The 24072-nt window shown below is 37.7% G+C and overlaps 1 protein-coding gene across 2 annotated transcripts in view; it reads right to left on the bottom strand.

Moving 5' to 3' along the window:
* Positions 1–1314: 1314 nt before the first annotated feature.
* Positions 1315–24072, bottom strand: part of EDNRA (endothelin receptor type A) — a 1533935-nt gene continuing 1511177 nt past the window's right edge. For both annotated transcript variants that reach the window (XM_044062245.1, XM_044062244.1), the window contains 2 exons: positions 11398–11506; positions 1315–1642 (listed from right to left, as the gene is read on the bottom strand). In XM_044062245.1, coding sequence (XP_043918180.1) covers positions 1505–1642; positions 11398–11506 — 247 coding nt within the window. In that variant the 3' untranslated portion in view covers positions 1315–1504. The remainder of the gene's footprint in view (positions 1643–11397; positions 11507–24072) is intronic.

Genomic DNA, 24072 nt, shown 5'->3' with positions numbered 1-24072 from the left:
TTAGGACTCATTTGACACCATCTTTTTGGACTATGGTAAAAGTCAAGCGTTCCTTCTTTGTAAGCAAAAAATCTTGATAAGAGTAGACAGTAAGGAGTAGTTAATAAAACCATGTGTGGTTATTCATTAGGTGAGTGTTAAGTTAACAAATCATAGCTCACACATTTCAGTAAATTTACCAAAATAGATCCCAGCAAAGAAATATGTTTCCTCTTCTTCTTTCTCTTCCTCATAGTGAGGTGACTGCAGTGTTGAAAACAATAAAAGCAAGGATACAGGTGGTACATCTCCCTCTCTTGATATATGAGGACACTGCCCCTCTCAGAAAAGGACATAGTTTAATATTTCACTGAGTGGATTTTCATTATTTTCCATTAGCAGAAAGTTGATTTACTAAAGTTGTTTTCACCTAGGAAATCATTAAGGACTGCAGATACCACCCAGGACTAAACCAAGAATGAAGTGATGATCTGCCAGAAATCGGAGGTTTCGCATAAGCTCTACTATTCCCCGCAGAACTGAAGGAAAGGGTTAGATTAGGAGTATGAGAAAATGAGGTAAGCAATGTTTAACTAATAAAAGGTGAGAACATTAAGAACAATGGTATTAAAGTTCCATGCACATGGAGTGGAAAAAACAGATGCATACTTACCTGTAAGGTCCCAACAATATTAGTACTAGTGAGATGAGTGTGGGCAACCTCCGCAGGTGACATGCTCTCGTTCTGCTGTTTTCTGGCTGCATTTGCCAAAAGTATACATTTGTGAAGTCACATATGTCAATTATATGCATATTTGTGAAGTCACATATGTCAATTATATGCATATAGATACACACACTCTCTCTCTCACACACACACACACACACACAAACACACACACACACACACACACACACACACACATACACACACACACACACACACACACACACACACATGCACACACACATTTTTGTTAAAGTTCATCAGGTTCTGCATACTACTTTACAACATAAAAACAGACATCTTTACAGATTAAATATTTTAAAGAACATATGGCTCTCTTTTGCAGAGAAAATATGAATGTATCTGTGCACTTTCAATGGAATTGCCAGAAAAACACTCATGAATGAATGATAAAATGCACAAGAAAAAAACATTACTGTACAAGGTTACCAAGAGGTGCTTCTCAAACCACACAAAGTGTTGCGCACATTTTTGTTGAATTCACCGACACCATCCTCTAACAACAATGCCATTTCAGGGTCAGTACCCAGTAGAACAAAACATCAAAGGCAGAGCAGTAATCTGATGCTACAGTTAGGGGACATCAATGCCAGCAGTCACACAGTTTAATTTCTTGTAGCAGCATTGCAAACCTGAATACAAGATGGAAGTGATTTTAGATACAAGCCCACTTTTAAGATTCAAATGTCTTGTGAAAACTTTAAATGTTCCAATGCAATAGCAGTGTTTAGACATTCTCAGCCTTGAATGTTGTTCTTGTCTGTTATCTTGACCTGCTCAGTATGTAATGGCCTTTCGACTGCTGCATTCTAACTTGTGGTTGTTCTGTTCATGGTTTTTCCACTGCTGACTTGTTCCATTCATTGGCACAGTGTTCATGAGCGTCATTGGCTGACACCAACAGCATAAACATGACTAAAAAATATATAACAGTATTAGAGACTATGTGAAATGAGTCAGTATAACAGCTGAAGTATTCAACTAGTTCACTGCAACAACTTTCTAAAAACTCAGAAACCTAATCTACTACCAAAACAGGCCTGTTATAAGCTGGTTTTATAAGCAGCAATACTCTACAGATCAGTTCTGAAACGCAGACCAGATGTTCAGGGTTCATTTTTTTTACTTTTTTATGAAATTCTCTCTTAATTAAAGAAGTCAGACTGAGAAATCATAGCTCTCAACCTTCCATCTCTAAAATGTGGTACACTACCTCTCATAATGTAGAACAAACTGGCAAAATGTGAAGCACTTACTAACAGCTTCAACTAGGAAACTCACATGATGATTGAAATGCAGTAATTTGCACTTACAAAACATTATTTTAATAAATTAACATGATTTAGTACTACTTATCATGGACATCAGTTTAAAAAAACTCATAGTACTGATTGTGCGACAGACCATTTCAGCATGCAATGGTGTGGATAATGGACCTTTTAAGATTCAAAATGAAAACAATCCTCTTAATGAGGTGCACTTGAGAGATACAGAATAAATCAACAGCCACAATAAAAAGAAAAAGTAACAAAGACATAATTTGCATGTAAAACAATATTAAAAAAATTGCCTAATGATGGTAGAGTTTAATCTTAATGGCAGAACAGCATGAAATATACTGACATCAAAAAACTGTCTGCATTCTCACAACATTCCTATTATAGCAGTCATTAAATATAAAAAATGAAGGCCGCACTTGCAAAGCTCACAAACTTTATTCAAATTGTTAAAAAGGTTAAGCGCTTTTGTCTTCATATTTTAAAGACATCATCAGAACCATAAAATCAAATATTACATTTAAATACCACTGACATCCTGAGCATACCTCCTAAATAAACCAATCAAAATAAAACTAACCATACACCCTGCAAGTCCTACCAGGAACTGCTAAAACTGAAAGCCATTCAATAAAACATTGAATAAAACTGAACAACAAATGTATAAACAAATAGAAAACAATTTTTCTCAGCTAATAGCACTTTGTTCTGAAGCTGTCCTTTATTTTATAATAGAATATAAGAAAATAAGTTTGCAACTATAAGCCATAGCATTTTTAATGACTTTGACTCTCACTATTTTGCCACAAAACCACAAATGTTATAAGGGGTTCAACAAAAATGCAAAGCAAACTTTTGAGGCAAGAATCTAGATGTCCCTAGAGGTCATTAATAACTGAAATGTACAGTATATATGCATTTGTCCACAAACATATACATACTGTACATGTGTGTGTGTATATCCTAGTGTCAATATTATGAACAGATGTGTCTGGTCTACATGTGCTCTTTGTCATAGCTGTGCCTATCTGCATACTGAAGTTGTCAATGGAAAGCTACCTAACAAAGTTACAGACGTTAAGGCTGGCATTGTGTCACATGTATCAACATATGCTTGTCTAAAATTATCACTACCACATATACTTTTTAATATGGCTTCTGTTAGAGATACATTGCTTATACAATATGGCACATTTGTAAGTTAGGGTCACAGTTACACTGACCCTTGGATGTGCCTTTCTAACCCATGTATGAGTAGTATTCCCCTTCTGGCCTAAGATGGAGCTAGACACTGGCAAAGAGCTGATATCTGTACTGCATCTCTTTGCATTTTCTCATTTTCATGACATTCACAAGTCCTTCTTCTTGTCTGCTGACACAACCAGGCATTACCCTCCCTAATCCTCTCTTTCCCTACTGTGCTGGCTACTGGCACAGGTAATATTTTTGTGAGTGTTACCTCTAACCTTCTCTCCTGGCATCTCTTCTTGCCATAACCCTTGCCACCAACTTATTATGAGTCATTGAACAGCTCCTTACACTTGGCAAAATGAGTGAGACATCATTTTGGAATTACAGTAAAAATTGCCAAGTGATACAGCCTTCAGCAATTATAATCCACTTTAGAGGAGCATTCAGTAAATCAAAAGTGCCTATACTAATCATGGGAACATTACGTGTGTCACTGTCCTGCTTGCTAAAGCACATTTTTTGTCAATTTTTATTCTTTTTTAGCCATTCTGTCCTACTAGTAGTATCCCTTCAGTCCCACATTTAAAAGAGTAGTGTAAGTATGGCTATCAAACAGCCCTGGAATTTGTAGAAGACTGTCCACTATGCGGCTACTAGTGCAGCAGTCATGACCCTTCTATTGCTAGAAGTGAATTAGCTGCAATAATATTAACAACTCTTATGCATACATATAATTAATGCTAGACAAGCGATGCCTGATTGAACCACAGTATCCTTAGCTGCCTTGACTGGAGCCAGCATTGCTCATCAGTTTGTCTGGTTTCAGTTTAAACTCATTTTTTATATTTGCAGTCAACATGCATTCTTACACTGACTCACAATCTGCTTGTGGCAGTGTGCAGCCTTGGCATTTGGTTGTTTATTCTACTCTGACTCTATACCTGCTGTTGTTTACTCAGACTTTGTTCTCAAATAGTTTTGCTCTTAGCTATCATTAGCTGTTGTCCATATGATGATAATGGGATGGGAATATGATTTGTAGAATACTGCTGCCTGCTGATACAATGCAACCTGCACCATCACTGAGCAATTGCTGAACTGACCATATTTCAGCAAGATCTGGCTTTAAGGATAATATGACGAAGCTGAATGTAGCATCTACATTAAATTCCCACTGTTTTGAGAAGTTTGCTGGTAGCTAGTGACTCTTCAAATTCTACTTTAACAAAAATAATGATTTGATGTGAAAATAAGACTTTCACACAACTGCACTGTTTTAGTTGACGCTATCATTCTTCTGAATGTAGGTCTGTGATGAGGGACCATTTGTGGTGACTAGTCAGTGACGGATGCTTTCCTGTCTCACTTTCTACCCGTTATAACATGAATTAAAACATTGTTTTATGGTTGCTGCCAAATGTTCATGAAGACACACTCATTTCTCCTGTTTACAGTTTATGTAATTTGTAAGGAGAAATGGGTGTGTCATTGTTTTATCCTGAGTTTGTAATCACTCATGGTTATGACCTCCAGCTTCAAAGGTAAAGTGATAGAATGGGCACGCAGACAACAGTAATATTTAATAAATACAGCAGCTTTTGTTAAATATTAGTTTTTCTTACAAGGAGCATTGTTTACTTTTTATTTTATTTTATTTTATTTTTTTATCTTTTTCAAGTGTGTCTGTCAGTGGCAAATGCCTGCAGACCTGACCTCCTGTCATCACTGTGCTATGTGTGATGAAATTGGTCTTCCCAGGTGTTCTGCAGTCTCACAGAAATACCATTGCTTTTGAAGTAAATTTGTAATAATAAACAAAAGACAATTTTAATGGCATATGCAATTTCTAGTATCAAAACTGTTGCTCTGTGAGGGCAGTGAGTCTTTAGGCCTTTGTGGCAGTACATAACACCATTGCACACATTCTTTAATGATAAATTCTGCTGCTGTAACATTCAAGGCAAAAGATGTCATGTGAATCACTTTGCTTAAAGTATGTGTAATGAACAGAAAGTTACAGAGAAGAATTATTTAGAAAATAAAAGCATTCACTATGCCCAGGAAGTAAATTCTACTTTTTTACGGAAGGAACTCCTTTAGAAGATCTGGTGCACCAAAGTACCTTGTAGCCACTTAGCTGCCCACTAGAATTCATCATTATATCATTTGGGGTATTATTTTTGGGTTACGATATTTCCTTATTAGGGACAAGTCCACATTTACAATATAGCTAGGTATCCCTGTGGTGGATACCATCAAGTGAGCTGAAACATCTTTATCTGGCTTCAGTGCACCTATTTTTCTATTTTCTTTCCTCTATCCACTTAACAATTTGGCATGCAGTAACACTGTGTTGCCTGCTATATCTTTACTTCATCTAGGTCCTAGAGTTTTGTAAATGCATTAATACTACCTAGGTGTGGGCCAAAAGCTGACCAGACCCATCATGCACCCCTTCCTGGAAAAGAAAAACTGAAAAATGAATGACTCACCACCCGCCCATAGGCTGCCTCACTGCTCTTGGACTAGCCAAGTTTTTTTCTGAGTCTGGGAGCTGGAAGTACAGATGGATACTTACCATTTGCAGCAGGGAGCTGCCTAGGACTTATACAGTCATTCACTGACAAATTCATTGCTTATTATTAAGTACTTAAGGTGTTTTATTTGTTTTTAAATGTTTACTTGGTACTGTATTAACCAGGGGAATGTACTGGTTTCAGAATTCTTTTAGTCATGATCAGGTCCAGTGGCACAAAAAAAATGACTCAATGACAGATTCACACAACTTTAATGATAACAAAAAGAGTGCAGTCAGAATGAATGGAATCTACATGTGCCAAGGTGAAATAGCTACAGAGTCACCTGACAGCTTCTGCTATACTAAAAAAATCCACTTAAGATGAAAGAAACTGTTGAAATATACAAAAAAGGCACAGGAGCAATGGTAATGTGAAACCAAACGATATTTAATTGTATGTCAGCAAACACAGCAATGCAGCGGACTGCTGCTATACACAGTAAAAACAAACTGGTGTAGTATTAAGCGCTTTTCGTCTGCAAAGGTTAACAGACTTCTTCAGATACTAGCACACAGTAACTTGGAATTTTAAATATGTGCTGTTGTCACATGATTAAGTGTACCCCTATCGTTAACCCTTGAGTGGTAAAACAGCGTTACCCTACTAAGTAAAAAGGCTGTACAAGTGATTCAAGCACCATATGTACCACGTTGTAAGGTGAGTCCCTTAGCAAGTAATTCAACAAGGCTGTTATCCATTGTAAAATCTGTATAGTTGTATATCTTGAAGTCCCCTTTTAAGTTGGCAATGATTCTTGCGTATACCATTCTTAGGGTGATTAGAACCATCACAGTTACTACAACTAAGTGTATGTAGTTAATTAAGTTTTAGTGAAACACATTTACATACACCTATTCATATACTATTATTAGAACTAGTTATACTTAATGTAGAAGTAAGTAAAAAGTAAAAACTAACTAGCTATGGTGGGTGCAGAAATGAGCAAAACTAACCACAGGAAGTATGATTCATTACATTAATACATACCTTCTACCCTTACACATCGTGTATATGATGGTGTTTACATGTTTTCACTTATTTAACACCACCACCATTTCAAATTTATTTTAGAACTGGTACATAAAGCCATATAAAACCAACATTAATACAACCAAATTTATTCCGATTGTTTACATATATAATACATACAACCATGTATTACATTGGGCAGTACATCAGGACTTCTTGTTCCTATTATTATTATTTTTCAAGTCTGATTCATAAATTTTTAGGTCGGATTAACAACTGTTTTGAAATTTTTAAATAATTGAGTAAAGAGTATTAATCCTTTATGTTTTTTAACTTTTTACGAACTCTTACTGTTCACATATCTTTTTATAACGTGGTACATATGGTGCTTGAATCACTTGTACAGCCTTTTTACTTAGTAGGGTAACTCTGTTTTACCACTCAAGGGTTAACGATAGGGGTACACTTAATCATGTCACAACAGCACCATATTTAAAGTTCTGCATTACGGTGTGCTAGTATCTGAAGAAGTCTGTTAACCTATGCCGACGAAAAGCACTTAATACTACACCAGTTTGTTTTTACTGTGTATAGCAGCAGTCTGCTGCATTACCGTGTTTGCTGACATACAATTAAATATCGTTTGGTTTCATGTTGCCATTTCTCCTGTGCCTTTTTTTTGTATATTTCAACAGCTTCTGCTATACTCTCTGATACTTCCATTGTAAAAGTCATGGCTAAGTTCAGCTATAGTTTCGAAACCACCTGACAGCAGGAAATCTGGTTTGTATTGAGAAAAGGCATGAATTCCAATAAGGAAATCTCAAAGTTCTGTTGGTGGATAAGTTCATGCAAAATATATTCTAAAAAACATGCTGTTGTACAGGATGCTTTATATAAATAATCTTTAATTGCATATCACATGGGCAGCTTTAACGTGAAATTTTAGGATATGACATCCAACTCATCCACCACAAACAAGTCAATATTCCTTACTTCTTTAAATTCTCAGAGCATAGTTAATAAAATCCCAAACCTCCATGCCTGGATAAATCATAATAAACCTGACATCTATCCATCTCAAAAACTTGGCTAAAACCCCACATAAAAGACTCTGAAATTATACCACCAAATTACTGTATCATTAGAAAAGATAGATCCCACAAAAAAGGGGGAGGAGTAGCACTCATATACTCATCCTCCTTATCAGTCACTCCCTATAATAAGCCTATCCCACCCTTTAAGAATGCCGAACTACTCCTTGCAATACTTCAAATTAACAAACATAAGCACATATGTATAGCTTACCTCTACATCCCCCCAGGGGATAATATTTCTACTCTTGAACACATCCTCTCCTGGCTCTCCACCAACATCAGTAATGAAACAATAATCCTAGGAGATGTGAATATTAACTGGGCTTCCATTCAATCTCCTAAAAATCCACTCAACATCAACCTCTACAACTTTTCACAACTAATTAACTCTATAACACATCCCTTAAAAAAAACCCTCCAGTGGCAGTATTTTGGACTGGATTCTAGTCTCACATCCTCAATACTTCTCTGACAGGGGTACTCTTCCAGATCCTCTTAGTGACCATCTTCCCATCTTTACATACCGACTCCATTTATCCTTATATCATTCCCACAACTATATTACCGTACGTAACCAAAAAAAACTTTAACACAACATCCTTCACTAACTGCCTAAAAGCTATAAACTGGAACTGTCTAAAAACATTACCTCTCGACAATGCAGTTGCTCACTTTAACACCTTATTCCTAAAAATTCTAGACCACCATGCTCCCACAAGGACAAAGAGAATAAAAACTAAAACAGCCGCTTGGCTTACTAAAAACACACTAACTATTATGAGGCAAAGAGATAAAGCCTGGGCTCTCTACCTAAAAACAGGTCCCCTCACCCTTCTTGAATACAAAACACTTGAAATAAAGTAAAAACTCATCATTTCCGACCGACAAAACTTTTTTTCCACACTACAAAACAACAACAAAACTAACCCTCAGAAATTCTGGAAAGGTATCTCCACTCTCCTTAACCCCGGCAAACTAGACACCCCCTCCCCTGACCCAAATGCTACCGACACTGACTTAGCAACCCAATTTAACACTTTTTTTCATTGACTCTATCTCTAAACTTACTTCTTCTTTCTCTAATACCACCACAATCTCCGCATCACCTCCTCCCTCCTCTACCATTACTCTTCCCTGTTCTTCCACCACTCCTTCACTCTCCCCCACTAACTCACAATCCTTTACCCCTTCTTCTACTATCACTCACCCCTCTCCATCTCCTTCCCCTACTTCCCACACTTCCCAGTGTCCTCCCTTCTCATTAAAACCATTTCCCACTTTTACTATAAAAAAAACTCCTTCAGAAATTGAAGCCATGCTCCAATGCTCCAGATGATATCCCTGCTTATTTTCTCAGTCTAGCCGCTGAAGCAGTCACCTACCCCATTAGCATTCTAATTAACCGTTCAATCCAGGAATGCATAGTACCCAAAATTTGGAAAAAGGCCTTCATTATACCATTACATAAAGGAGGCAACAATAATAATGTTACCAACTTCCGTCCCATTGCTATCCTGTCTCCTATCTCTAAACTCTTAGAAAAATGCATACAACAACAACTTCTTCCCCACCTCTTAGATAAACAGCTTCTAACACCCACACAACATGGATTCAGGCCAAATCATAGTACTATGACTGCCCTTCTCTCCTTCCTTGAAACTATTAATAAAGCCCGGGATTCTGGCCTTATTGTTTCCACCCTTCTACTAGACCTTTCTAAACCCTTCGATACTATCTCTCATAGCCTGCTTTTAACTAAACTCTCTAAACTTAACCTATCCCCTTCTTCCTTGAATTGGTTCTCCAGCTACTTATCTAACCGATATCAAGCAGTAAAATGGAAAAAGGCCACCTCCTCATTTCTTAATACCCCAACCGGAGTCCCCCAAGGATCCATATTAGGTCCCCTTCTTTTTAATATATTTATAAATGATTTCCAGAACTCTATTCCATTCTCAAATATCATCCAATATGCAGATGATTCAACTATCATCTGCTCTGCCACATCTACCCCTGTACTCCTAAAACTTACTCAAGAAACTTTTTCAACCACTGAGCAATGGATGAAAAGAAACCACCTTGTATTAAATGCCTCTAAAACCAAACTAATGGTATTTACTCCCTCTAAAACTACCTCATTCAACTTTAACTCCTTCACTATCACTAGCCAAAACAATATACCTCTGGAACTGGTATCAGAGACCAAATTACTTGGGGTCCAAATTGACAACCAGCTTAAATTCCATTCCCACTTACAACTAAACATAAAAAAGACCCATCAAAAACTAGGCATGCTCTACCGACAAAATCACTACCTTACCCCTGCCACTAAAGTAACTCTCTCTACTTCCTTTCTTATCCCCTCCTTTCTCTACGGAACTCCTCTTCTCACTAACCTACAATCCTCTCTTAAATCTCAACTTTCCTCCTGCTACAACAAAATTGCCAAATTTGCTACCAGCCAAAAGTCGTCCTCCCATCACTGCCCTTCTCTCCAAAAACTAAAATGGCTAGAACTACCAAATCATCTCATCTATACACAACTAACTCTTGCACATAAGCTCATTTTTAACCCCACCCTCTGTCCTTCACTCTCTTCTACCTTTAAGATGCACCTTCCTGATCGAGTACTAAGGTCCAATAATCAAAATCTAATAGAAGTGTGCAAACCGTCCCGTCCACCAGGCAAAAATATTCTATCTTATGGTTTAGCACGTCTCTGGAACTCCCTACCACCTTCCATTCGTACTACTTCTAACCATTACTCTCTTAAAAAATCTCTTCACTCACACCTACTATCCCAATGGGAATGCTCCTGCTCTCTCCCCACATAAATGATATCAAACTCCTGTTCCATTCTTTCTATGGAAAACAAACCCCTTTTTCACCTCATTCAAGGCCTTAGATTCCTTCTTTCTCTCTTTCTCTCTTTCTCTCTCGATCTTATTCTCATCTAAAACTTTCTCCTTCTATTCATCTCTCCACATACTTTTATTCCAGTACTTATATGTTAGTTGTAAATATTGCATCAGACTGCTGCTACTTATATGCGTTTTGTAAACAATGAATCAGACTGTAACTATGAACTGTATGTTCCTAAGAAGAAATGCCTCTCTGCTGTACAATGCAATGTTCCATTGCCAGTCAGTTTTAACTCCAACCTCATCACTAGTGTGTATTACTTGCAATGTTTGCTGTATTAATTGTAAAGGTCTTGTTCAAAACTGCAACCTTTGTATAAATATAATCTTTAAACTATTGTAACCTAGAGTGCTATTGGAGCTTTTCTCCCCAGGACTCCATTGAAAATGGGTTCAAATGACCCAATGGACTATCCTGGTAAACCAAACTGCAAATAAATAAAAATAAATAAATAAATAAATAAATTGTGTATGTTACGCATGCCTTGATCAATCTCCAAGGAAATACACTCCATATGCACATTTGGGATATGGTCTACTGAAAATATTTAGTCACTAGTGCCCCTGGAATATCTTCTGACATAGGAAGCATCAATTATATTTTAACAAAATATTTAACATAAGTAACTATCTTACCTGGAAACAGTTTTTGAATTTTTTGCTCACGAAGTACAAGGCAATGGGGTTGATGCAAGAGTTTATTGTTGCCAAGTTAAGGCTGATATAATCCAGCAGTAATAAGAAACTAAAGTAAAAGAGAAAAAGAATAAACATTGTACATATTTCCTTATGCACAACAGTTTAAATATATCAAAAACACCATATCCAGCATATGCATTTTAGTATGACTATTTCTATGTGTATGTAATGTTGTGACTATTTTTCTTTATCTGAGATGTCATATGACATCATAATCGGGGTTAAAACCACAGAGTTGCAGACCTTTAGATATCAGTTAATATTCCAGCAGCTCTCAGTAGCAGTCATGTCATCCGCAGCAAACCAGCTACCCTTCCTAAATTACCAAGTTATGCTGGGAAAGTACTTTGGTCTTGGTTAAGCATCTTTCTGTGTCTCGTGGAATTTTCTTTGCAACACATTCAGTCTTTTATTTACTTTGAGAAATAGAACACAATTCAGTCTGCAAGTCTGTTGTTTTGCTATGCAAATTAACTTTGAATTATTAGTTAGACTAACTGAAGAGTATACACATTTTATTTTGGATTTTTCTGAATATCTGACTTTGCGTAAACTATAAATGATACATGAATATGTTCCAAATCACAAGTGGTAGAATATGACAGTTTCCAGTAATGTGTTATGATGTCATTTCCCATTCCAAATTCCCCATACTAGGGCATAAGGAAAATAAGGGTGTTTTGTCAAAATTCAGGTATTTCCCATTTCCAAGTCTGGCTACGTGATGCAGAGGGATGGGGCCCTAAATGCAGGCAACTTTGGTCTGATTAGTGGGTCTGGCAATGAAGGAGTCCAGCAGAAAGGGACATGAGTGAAAGGGTGTGGTGTACTTGCTTCTTCTGCAAAAGATTTAATTGTCTTTCCCTTTCGGTTGCTCCCATTGCCACAGTGGATCACTGATCCACAGAACAAGTGATAGTAAAGTTTTACAGTGTCGAGTTGCCAGCCTGGTGCCCAACCTTTGACCTTCCTCAGAAGGGACAGACACACACCTAGGGCAAATTTAGAATGCCCAATGTCTTGAGAATGTGGGAGGAAACCGGAGCACCTGGAGAAAACCCACACAAACACAGAGAGGACATGCAGTGTCTGCACTGAAGGAACCTTGGCTGAGAATCAAACCAGAGAACCTCTTGCTGTGAGGTGACAATGTTAATCTCTGCACCTCTGTGCCACCCCTCCTGCAGAAGTTTTAGTGACTGAGATAATTAAACTGCAAATGCTTTTTAACTTTTTTGCTGAGACTTGTTCATGTTCAGTTTATTGTGGTTTAACATTATTATTATACCAACCACAACAACCACTAACAAACAAATGAAAAACATACAGCCACAATCAACCTTCCATCTAGAAAATATGGAACACTACATTATACAACCTTGATAATGTGAAGCAAATGGGCAAAATGTGAAATATTTACTAATAGTAACAAGAAAGGAAGCTCTGCATGGTTAAAATGCACTTTATACTTATGAAACGTTTTGATGTGCAGCCTCCCTTTTCTTGCTGGAACAGTAACTTGGTTGCAACATAACATATTCCTTTCACTAATTCTAAACCAAAAAAGTTATCCACCAGTTAGAACAGAAAAAGTGTAGTAGTATGATTTACCATATCTGTACACTTTATGAAACAGTAATTTGTTCGAATAGTGTAAATTCAAGGAAGTTTTGACAAACATTTATTTTACTGAAAGTGTGTGTTTGTTTTGCCGAAACAAGAAAGCTGGTTTGTATTAGGAGTAGAGTTCTATGTATGTGGGTTAGTAGGTTAGGGTTAGAGTTAGTGTTAGGTAAGGGGGTAGATGTTGTAATTGTGCATGTGTGAGTGTGTGTGTGTGTGTGTGTGTGCGTGTGTGTGTGTGTGTGTGTGTGTGTGTGTGTGTGTGTGTGTGTGTGTGTGTGTGTGTGTGTGTGTGTGTTTCCTCATTCTGTGTATCTGAACTGTCTTGTGTAGTGGTAGTCTTACAGAAAGGGTTTTTCTAAGGTAAGATCTAGGGTTGGGTTTCAAGGTTAAGGTTAGGGTTAGGGTTGCAGATATTACTAAGATGGTGTAGGGGTGATGCCGGAGACTGCACTGGGTGTTAAGTAAGCTATCTATAGCTCTGGTCATAACTGCCAACAATTGTCAAAAAACAATAACAGAATCAGTAATATTAATGTACCAGCACATTGACAGAAATTGCTTTCCTAGTTTCTAATGTGAGTATATTTGAGATTTTATATGAGGCTTTAAGCTGGGAAAGCTCTTTGTTCACTACTGCTTCTGTGTGTGAAGTAAAATTCAAATTGGGATTTAAGATAAGTATCAAAAATTTCTTAGAAGTGACAGCTGGCTGTGGTGTTCTACAAGAATCTGTGATAGTGACATATGTGTCATTTTAAGGCACTGTGGTGGACCAAATACCATTATGTGACTGTTAGATGTGTTTATATTCAGCTTATTAGCACTTAACCAGTTCCACAACAACAAAAAAAACGTAATTTGTAGTTTGTTGATAATGTAAGTAGAGTTCTTACCTGATTGGGTAATATATATACACACACACACACACACACACACACACACACACACATATATATATATATATATATATATATATATATATATATATATATGAGCATATAATGAATTATCACTGGTGAGACTGATTGAAGAAAACAGATTGAACAACCTTATTAGAGATAATCATTATTGCAAGAAAAAAACAAACAAAATAAAGAGATCACAAATGCAAGCCAATGCATTACATTTGCAATTACCAACTAACATTACAGAAATTGCTTTTGCCTACCCCACATCCCTAAAACTTAAATAGGTTAACACCAGGGTTGCACAACCAGAGAGAAAGTGAAAATGTCCTGAATTATTTTAGAGTCTCCCTCCTCAAGTTTAACTGTAACATAATTAAACCAAGTTTACCACTGCCACAAAATAAATGCATTCGCTGATCCAAGCTATAACACCCATATCTATCTATCTATCTATCTATCTATCTATCTATCTATCTATCTATCTATCTATCTATGTATTTTATACAAAAAGCTAGGGAGTTGGAGAAGGCCTTCACATGGAGAGGTTGGTGGGGGAGCTCAGTTTTAGTCTCTGGTTCTGGGTTTACTGCTGGAGCTTTGCACGATATTGACCACTGCTGTTGCTTAGTCATTTAGTTCAGTCTAATTATTTATGACTTCAAGAAGTGCTGCAGACAAGTCCTGTGTGTGCGTGACTGCTTACTTAGGGTCTCCAGAGTTTATACTCATTACTTGTTGTCTATCCATTTCAGCTGCCGCCAGTGCCTCTGATTTGTCTTCTCTAGGGAATCCTGTCTTCACATTATAATGACAGAGTATTTGACTTTCATTTATACCTTCCAAGGAACAGGGTTTATTTCCTTTAGTATTGATTGAGAGGACTTTGTTTTAATGGCATGGAATTCTCAAAAAGTTTTCTGTAGCACCACAGTTTTAAAAAAAGGTCAATGTTCAAATGAATTGGTTTTCTGGTACACGGCCTTACTTGCAGTCCAACACTCACTACCACCTGCTACTATGGGAAAACAGAGCTTTGATTATATGGACATTTGATGACAATGGGGTTATTGTCTTTGTTCTATAAAAGCTTATCCAGATTTACCATAACTTTCCTTACAAGAAACAAAATGCCTTTTAATTTCATGGCTGCAATTAATACCCACAAAGATTATTGAGCCTAGGAAAATAAAGTAAGTCTCCTGAAAAGGCAAGATGATTGAGTTTACTATTTTTATATTTTGCACAGCAAACAGCTTTTGTGCTTTCTACTTTCACCTTCATCATTTTTTTTCAACTCATCTTCACTTTCAGCCATCAGAGTGGTGTCATTTGCATATCTGAGGTTTTTATTATTTCTCCTTGCAAGTGTACTTGGATTTATGAATTAGCTCTTGTGATTTTATGTAGATTCAGTTTTAGTGGCTTTTGTAACTTGCTTATTTTTTCCTGGCAATCATGGTTTGAACATTCATGCGTGTCCTTCCATTTTTGTGCACTGTATAACTTGACGTGTCTGTTGCAAATTATGGGAAGGAAGAGGGAATGGGAGTAAAAAAGAGATAGTCACTGCTGTGAAATATGGATGGTGGAAGGCTGACATGAATTTTATAGGATCTGCTAGGATAGAAATGAGTCTGACAACAGCTAGTATAGCATACAATGACTGAATAATACAGTCTTCTTTTAATTTTGTTTGTTCTCTCCCCCCTCCTCCCTGCTTCATTCTTTCCAGCCATATCAATACCCTGTCTATCGCTGGGTCTAACTGCTTTGCCTTCCCCCCCCAGTCTTTTCTGAGTGAGCTGGGGACGGTGTAGATCTTAACAGCATCCTGTGGTATGGTAGCATTAACTGCTTCTGCTACGGAGGGAGCTATTTATGACCTACCCATATTTTCTCACCCCTGTGTTCATTTACAGTGTCTGAGTGCTTTTCCCTATTTAGACTATGCTTCCCCTCAGACAGGATCTTCAATGAGTTCCTTCCCCCTAGATTGGCATCCCATCCCTCCCTGCTAGTGCCTCAGCCACCCAAGCTGCTACTCAAACACAAGTCACCTGGATCATAGGGATGTTTCCCTTTGCACCATTACAGTTCTAGTAACAGCTAAAGTCTACTAGTGAAGTCAGCAGTCGTGTGGCACAGAAGTTCTAGAAGCAGGTACATTAATCTGTGCAAGAGGTAAGGAGAGGTATCCCTCAGAAATGTAATGTAATAAAAATGTCAGCAGTTTTAGTTTGAGTGACAAGAGGAAGTCATTACTTGCTTTGGAACACGGATTCTCACTTTCATTGAATGGGCTAGAAAGTCAACTTAACAGATATGGTGAAAGCTAGTGTGGGATCAAGAATAATCCTGATGTATTTAAACAATAAGTTTGAGGAGCTCATTACATGACAGCTACATTCTAGTCAGAACTTTTACTTCTCCCTAGTGAGCAATCTCCCTCACAGTGAAGCAGCAATGTACAGTAAACTTTAATTAGTACATAAATTGGCTTGCTCTTCCTTTGTGTTACATTTTTAATTATTCACTTTCCTCAGGATATACCAGGTTGGATCTACATTAAATTTTGTGATACTTTCTTTAGGAATGTGTTTTCCTAGCTCTTACATCTCATTGCCAATAACATTTAACTGGCCCAGGGAAAAGCTCATATGACAACATGATAGACTATCTTCTATCCCCACTGGGATCATAAACTTACTCAGTCACTACAAAATTAGACTGACTCAAATCATAAATATGTTGCTCTTCAGTGATAACCCATATGTTTTGCACAGTTAATGGGTATATTAGGGGCCATATTTTCAAAAGACTTGCTCTTGGTTTAAGTGACATACTTAAGTGAAAGCCTGCTCAACTCCAAATGATTTACTCTCGGTGTAAGTGACTTACTCTGGTGTAATACAATGGAGTAAATCACTTACATTGAGAGTGAGTCTTTTAGAATTGGACCCAAAGTCATGAAACAGAAGAAAATTGATGCCTCTGGTAAATGAATAGGTAGAAGAACAAACTTTTAGCTAAGTGAATGTTTACCTTTTATAAAAGCACCCATTTAGATCACTCTGTGTAGGTAAAAATGGGTTAAAAAAGTAAATCAAAAGGAGTCTGTGATTGAAACACATGACTATCTCTTCAGAAACTGTTAAATAAAACAGCAGCTGGGGGTAGTATGTTCAAATGGAATGGGCAGAACAACACAACAGGATCGACAAAGATGTCATAGTGTGCAGACAGTGCAATGTAGATGAAAGAAATCTTTTGCAGAACTGATCAGCTGGGTGTACTTATGTTCCCAACACAACATTTTGGGGAAAAACTAATTATAAACTAGTTTTAATAATTTGGAGCAAATTTCAACATACCTTTGACGACTTAGCTCATATATATTTGAAAGGAAACTTGCAATTGCAATGTATTTTTATTCCAGCAAGATTTTTCTTCTAGAGCAGGTTTAAACCAGGTGTTTGTTTCCTGGTTTGTAGATATAATTCAGTATTCATCACAATAACAATGATTCTGCACCTTTACAAGACAAAAAAAAGTATTTCATAGTCCCTCTTTCATTAAGGACTGAAATGAAAATCCTTGCATTGTTTCAAATTTTAAATGGTATTATATAACAATCTCAGCTTCAAATGTACAGTTGTTTAGAAGATCTTCTGTTTATCTCCTTTGGCACTAATAATTTACAAGACATTAAGTAACTGATAAACATCTGTTCTATGCCAAATAATATATTTACCAGACTGGTGTATTTTTTTCTCCATTAACACCTAATGATAACTATGTGGACAATGTAAGAAGGATTTCCTTTTTTAGTAATATACTATTTTATTATTCACAAGTGTAGTTCCAGAAGCCAACAACATATGTGAAAAATGAATATATTTCACTATCTTTTGAAGACTCAGTATTGCTATCATTTTACTTCTTTACAATTAGGCTGACAATATGAAAATGTAAAGATGCTGCTACTTAACCCTAGAGTGGTATCTTTTCAATTTTATCATTTCCAATGATTATTTGCCTGTGTGAACAGTGGGCTGCTGCATCATTATCTAAGGTAATTCAATAGGTCTTTCAGAAACCACAAACACAACTAACTTTAAATTCACCATGCCAAATCTTGCATTACAAATCTTCATTACCATACAGTGATAAAGCGTGACTACTACCCAGGCAGCCTGAGTTTGAATAGCGCTTGGGCATTTAATTGAGCGGGCAAGTAGGATGACCATGTCCATGTTGGTGGGGAGGAAGGAGGCAGGCATGCTCAGAGCACACTTATGTACACACTAGGTGCACATGCATGCATTTTGGTTTTTCTGGTGGACAGCATGGAAACAATTGCATGGTACTGACTGAATGTGAGTGGAACATCCCACTGACATCATCCCTTTGTGAAAATGAGTGCAAATTCAGCAGTGTTGCTCATTGCATGCCCCAGCCATTGTATATTACTATTCATGAACACAGATGGGGAGAAAATAAGTTACAGTAATCCTTTGGTAGCAGTCTGAAGCTGCCTTAAGGCACTCTGATCTGCCTGACAGCCCTAATTCATGGCCAGAACAAGTCTGGGGGAGGTGGGAGGTACTTTTAGACCAAGCGGTCATGGAAATGCACTGGGAGCAGCTGATGGTCACAAACAGGTCCAGACATTCTAGGCCATTATGAATCAACACTCTCTTAAGTCACTTAAGAAACACCATTTCATTAAAAGAAAAAAAAAACTGGGGGTGGGGGTAATGGCAGAGCTAGTTCTATGTTGCAGACACAAAAAAAATCAAGTCAATGCATTTACAAATGGCAAGAACTGTAGTTGTATGCATGCATGCGTGTGTGTGTGTGTGTGTGTGTGTGTGTGTGTGTGTGTGTGTGTGTGTGTGTGTGTAAATATATATATATTACAGGTACAAGCATCACAGCTGTAGTGTGTGTATGTATGTGTGTGTGTGTGTGTGTGTGTGTGTGTGTGTGTGTGTGTGTGTGTGTGTGTGTGTGTGTGTGTATGTTACAGGTACAAACTGCAGAGCTGTAGTTTTGTGTGTGTGTGTGTGTGTGTGTGTGTGTGTATGTGTGTGTGTGTGTGTGTGTATGTGTGTGGGTGGTACTGAAAAAAAGTAAATACTGTAAAAACTAATAACTCTCTGACTTTGAAAATGTCATCGAGATGTGTAATATTGCAATTATCTCCCATAGCTAAAATATAAGTTACCTGACACCCGATGAATTCTTGAAACAAATTAAACTAAATAAAGTATGGTACTTTCCTAAATATTTAACATAACTGTGTCTGCTGTAACTGCATTAAATTTTATAGTTTAATTATACTGAACAAAATCAGTGTAAGCCACACTGGAAACACAGTAATGAAAATTATAGCATCTCAAAGTCTCATTGTGTGACCGACCCAATCATTCAGCTCAACTTGCTGGAACACCCATCTAGTTATTAAGTTATCAGGGGTTCAGTATTGCTTAGAGTAGGTTAGCTTTTGTCCACTTAAAGCTGATTAGTCCACCTAGGTCAGAGTGTAGGCGTTTGAGTCTACAGATTATGATTATTCATCAGATAACATTTTTGTGAGGGTAATAGCAAATATTAAGTTTATTTTGTTTTAAAATGGTCTGCCCACTCAAATTGCCTCCCATGACAACAGATTTTCTGTCTTCCTGCCATTCTGGAGGGGTTCCTCATATATGCTCATGGCAACTTATGCAGGCCTAATGCTGTCTGTGGGAAGCACTCCAGTACACTTATTAATCTGAGTCAGAGGACTGTCTTTCTTTCTTCCTTAAACCTTCTCCTCTTCTACATGCATACGTACCCACACTGGAGTGATCATGTCACAATGCTTACTCCCACCTAGTACATCTCTGTGAATTAAGGTTTGCATTAATGGAGTCCTGCATCACCACCTACCCCAGATTCACAAGGTGCTAGCAGAGTGAATGAGACCCTTGAACTCACTCTGTGAGAAAAACAGGCTTGCAAGCTTCCCCCTCATCCCCACCCCATGAATATGTTTACCAGTGACATGCGTTACTTTGCCCTTTGAATGCACTTGATAGTTTGCTTCCCTACCATTTATTCCTCATCTCTCATCCTTTTATCCATCTCATCCCCTCGCTCTCTCCACCGTCCCTTCCAAAAGTACTTCCTATGGGACTTTGTCCTTTCTGAGATGTACTTTCAAGGATCAACATAATAGTTAGTCTGTATAACCTGCATCTTGTGTCTCATCTTTTTCCTCTCCCTGTCATTCTTTCCCAGGATGACTTCCTCATTTCTCCCTGACATGCACTTGAGCACATCATGTCTTTTCTGCCTGTCATGGTCTCTAGTTCCACTAATTTCTGGTAATATCATTTCCACTCCATCCTGTGCACCTTTCTAATGGCATTTCTCTGTACTCCTTTCAGCAGTATGATGCTACTTTATTTGCATGACCTCTAGAACTGCATGCAATATAGAACGTATGGCCAGATCTGGCTATAGTAAAGTAGAAACATTGCTTATTTGGTTCTGCAGGCTATCCAGCTGAGGATATACCTCAGCACTGTTTGCTACTATCACTGCATCCTCTCTCTCTCCCTCTCTCTCTATCTGTTTGTGGTGATTAAGTCCATATGTCACCAACACCTCAAGATCATTTCCTTCTGTGATGTCATCAGTTACACTTCCCTCAGCCAAATCTTCCCATCAATGATGTTGCAGATGCAGTACTTTACACTGATCTGTTCTCAGTCTGAACTGTCAAGGTTGTGTTGACCTGCTATAACTTTTCAAATCCCTCTTAAGACTCTTTCCACATCCTTTAGTGATTCACTTATCGTTCTATCATCAAATTAAAAGGTAGATATGGTTATCTGTCTCTGATAAATGTCTGAAAAAAAAAAACAAACTAAAGAATTAGGAACCCAGGACTGACTCCTTCTCTACTATACTTGTCACTTCCCTTATTCCTGGGACCATTCCTCTCACAATGTACTTCATATCCTATCCTTCAATCATTAAGCATTCCAGCATTTTTTTTGGTTGGTTGTTTTGTTTTATACTCAGCCCCCCCCCCCCCCCCACACCACCGTCCTCCTGTCTACTTCTTGTTTGGGATTGAGTTAAAGGTCTTAGTGAAGTCTCAGAATACAATATCTACCAATACTTTCTTATCAGGGTTACCTGCATCCAATCATAATCATTTTAAGGTTTTGACCAGTAACTTCTTTTGATCAAGAATCCACACTGATTGTAGTTCTGATGATAGATGTCCTCTAGGAAAGCAACCGGCCTTCCCTTTAGGATTTTCTCCATGACTTTCTTTCTCACTGCTGTTAGGATTATAGGCCTGCATTTATTTATTTTACATTTGTTAACCGGGGGTGTCTGACTGAGCTGAAAAGGCCCCTTTTCAGCAGAGGCCCAGAGAGAAGAGCTCCACATAGAAAAATTACAGATACATTTAGATATTTAGACATGATCAGTATACAAACAAATTACAAAAGACATGTTTTTATAGGCCTGCATTTATTTATTTTACATTTGTTAACCGGGGGTGTCTGACTGAGCTGAAAAGGCCCTTTTTCAGCAGAGGCCCGGAGAGAAGAGCTCCACATAGAAAAATTACAGATACATTTAGATATTTAGACATGATCAGTATACAAACAAATTACAAAAGACATGTTTTTACAGTGGTATGCAGCACATTAACAGTTACAGTGGAGAGAACAAACAAGAAAATACTAATTTAAAAATAAAGCTAATTAATAGATTTGTGTTGTACAGCTGAAGTTTGGAACATAGGTTTACTGCTTTGCTGTTCTTTCTTTTTCTACAAGGTAAAACACTTACTCTCCTTCCCTTTTAGACACATCTTCATACACCGCTGAACTTTTGAAGATGCCCAGCAACAGGGGGTATGTTAGCAGATGTTCAGATTCATCTGGCTTTAAAAACATTCCATGTGGTCTTCATGCTTTATCCTCTCTATAGGCAGTTATTCTTCTCTCCACCTTCTCCACCTATCTTGGTCACATTCACTGCTCTCCTCACTCTGCCCTACTTCTATCCAAATATGTCATCACCCCTTGCCTTATCTTAAAGAAGAAAAATATAATTTCGTACTTCTACTTTTTTACCAGTGTTTTATAATCTCTGTTTGTTCCCTTGCTCAATCTGTTATACACCTAAAAAAAACTATGTGTTCTCCCTTTATGTCACTTCAGCCTAATCCATTTCAACGTGCCTTTGTTGCTCCAAGAATGTTTGTTGCCCTTCTTCTCACCTCCTTGTACTTTGCTTCTTGCAGGCCTCCACCTCCCCTTCTTTCCACCTCTTGTATGCCCTTCTCTGGAACCACTTTTGCAGTCTCCTCTTTTTTTTGCCTTCTTGTCTGTTCTTCTAAGCACTGTTCATACACCTCAGCTTTCCATTCCTGACATACTCCAATAATTGGTTTATTCTCACAAGTTGATACCAGTCTCCTAACCCATCTCTGACTCTTCCAGTTCAGCATACTCAGTGACCCTAAAATCTCACACCACCTTCTTTGTCTCCACCCATTCAAAGGAACAAACAATGCTGGTTAACAATGTTGTCAGCTGGACATTCGTGAGCACCTATGGCTTGAGTAGGATCACATCTGGAATTCTATCCTTTTGGATAATTCCTGTTCTAAGTGTAGAATACTTCATACTCAAATACCTCAATTAATTCCCACTTTCCTCCACACTTTAGCATAGAATTTTCCAGGCTGCTCCTAGCAGATTCAGCTCCCCCATAAGTATTATCTTCTTTCTCCTACCCTGATCTTTTATTCTCTTCACCTTTCTCTCAGCCTTCTTCCTCGACCTGTCGAGGAGATGATACATACATTTTATTGATTCATCAGCATTTCCATTTCTTCTGCATTAAACTACTAGGGCAGGTAACCTAGGTTCTGACCAGTTTAATTAAGTTAGAGTGTATCACCACAGTAAATCAAGAAACAACTTGAAACACAAAACAAAAAAAAATCAGAAAATAAACTTGTTTTACAAGGTATAACCCTTCTGCACCTCGCATGAAGGGAAACTTTACCTCTACCCCCTTTGCATATACATGACAGATTCAGAGTTGCAAAACAGTGGAAAAAGTTTAATTAAAAAAGAAAAAAAGTTGAAGCACACCACTGGTTTGCACCATTAAATTGCATGTTGTTTCAATGATCTGCAATCAAAGAAATGCAAAAAAAAAAAATGCTGATTATAACTACACTCATCACAGTGTGGAATAACCATTCTGAGTTTGCACAATTCATTTTCTCCTCATATAACGGCTTTCTTCCTCCAATATGAGCTCAAATTGTAATTTAAAAATACTTTGTGTGGCTTGCTACTCCACCACCAGTCTCTCTCATTTTTCTTATTCTTGTTTTGTCTTATTCTTGAAGAGCCTATACCCGGGCATTGTCAAGTCTTGCCCCTTCTGTTACTGGTGCATGTTTCTGCAATAGCAACAATGATCACTCTCTCATCCTGCAACAATGATTGTAGCTTCCTCACATCTCTACCCAGATCACTAGTACTGCAAAATAATACTACTACCCATGTTCTAAATCACCCCTGTTTGCTCTTTGGATATGTTTTGCATCTGTTATTTCCTACTGCATACTGCCTGAATGCCTACTTCCCACTTCTACTCCCTCAGTCTGTAAAGCTTAGTTTTAGGTGCTCTTGCTGAAATGTACATTTCCAACAAATCATTAGGCATCATTGTCTCTTATGGAATAGTATACAGCTGGTCGTTGGTACACAGGTGACCTCTTTGCAGTGTCGTCTCCTAACCTCTTACATTTCCCATGCCCTTCTCAGTTTTTCCTTTCCATGACCAGTCACACTTCTTGATTCTTCCTTCTCTGAGTGTGCTGGCTGATGGTATAGCATAGGTTTTCTGAGAATGCTAACTCCATCCCCCACCCCCACCCCCATTCTGGCATTTCTCTGCTACCTCTCTGGACCTGTTTGCTTCCACCTGAGCTGTGTTGTCTGACTGGCCACTGGTACATTAATGCACTTTAAGACTGTGACCA

Source organism: Protopterus annectens, chromosome 2.part1 (genome assembly GCF_019279795.1).
Source record: "Protopterus annectens isolate FY-2018-M chromosome 2.part1, PAN1.0, whole genome shotgun sequence".
Taxonomy (NCBI): Eukaryota; Metazoa; Chordata; order Ceratodontiformes; family Protopteridae; genus Protopterus; species Protopterus annectens.
The sequence above is the reverse complement of the archived record's forward strand: the minus strand, read 5'-3'. Positions and strand labels throughout refer to the sequence as shown.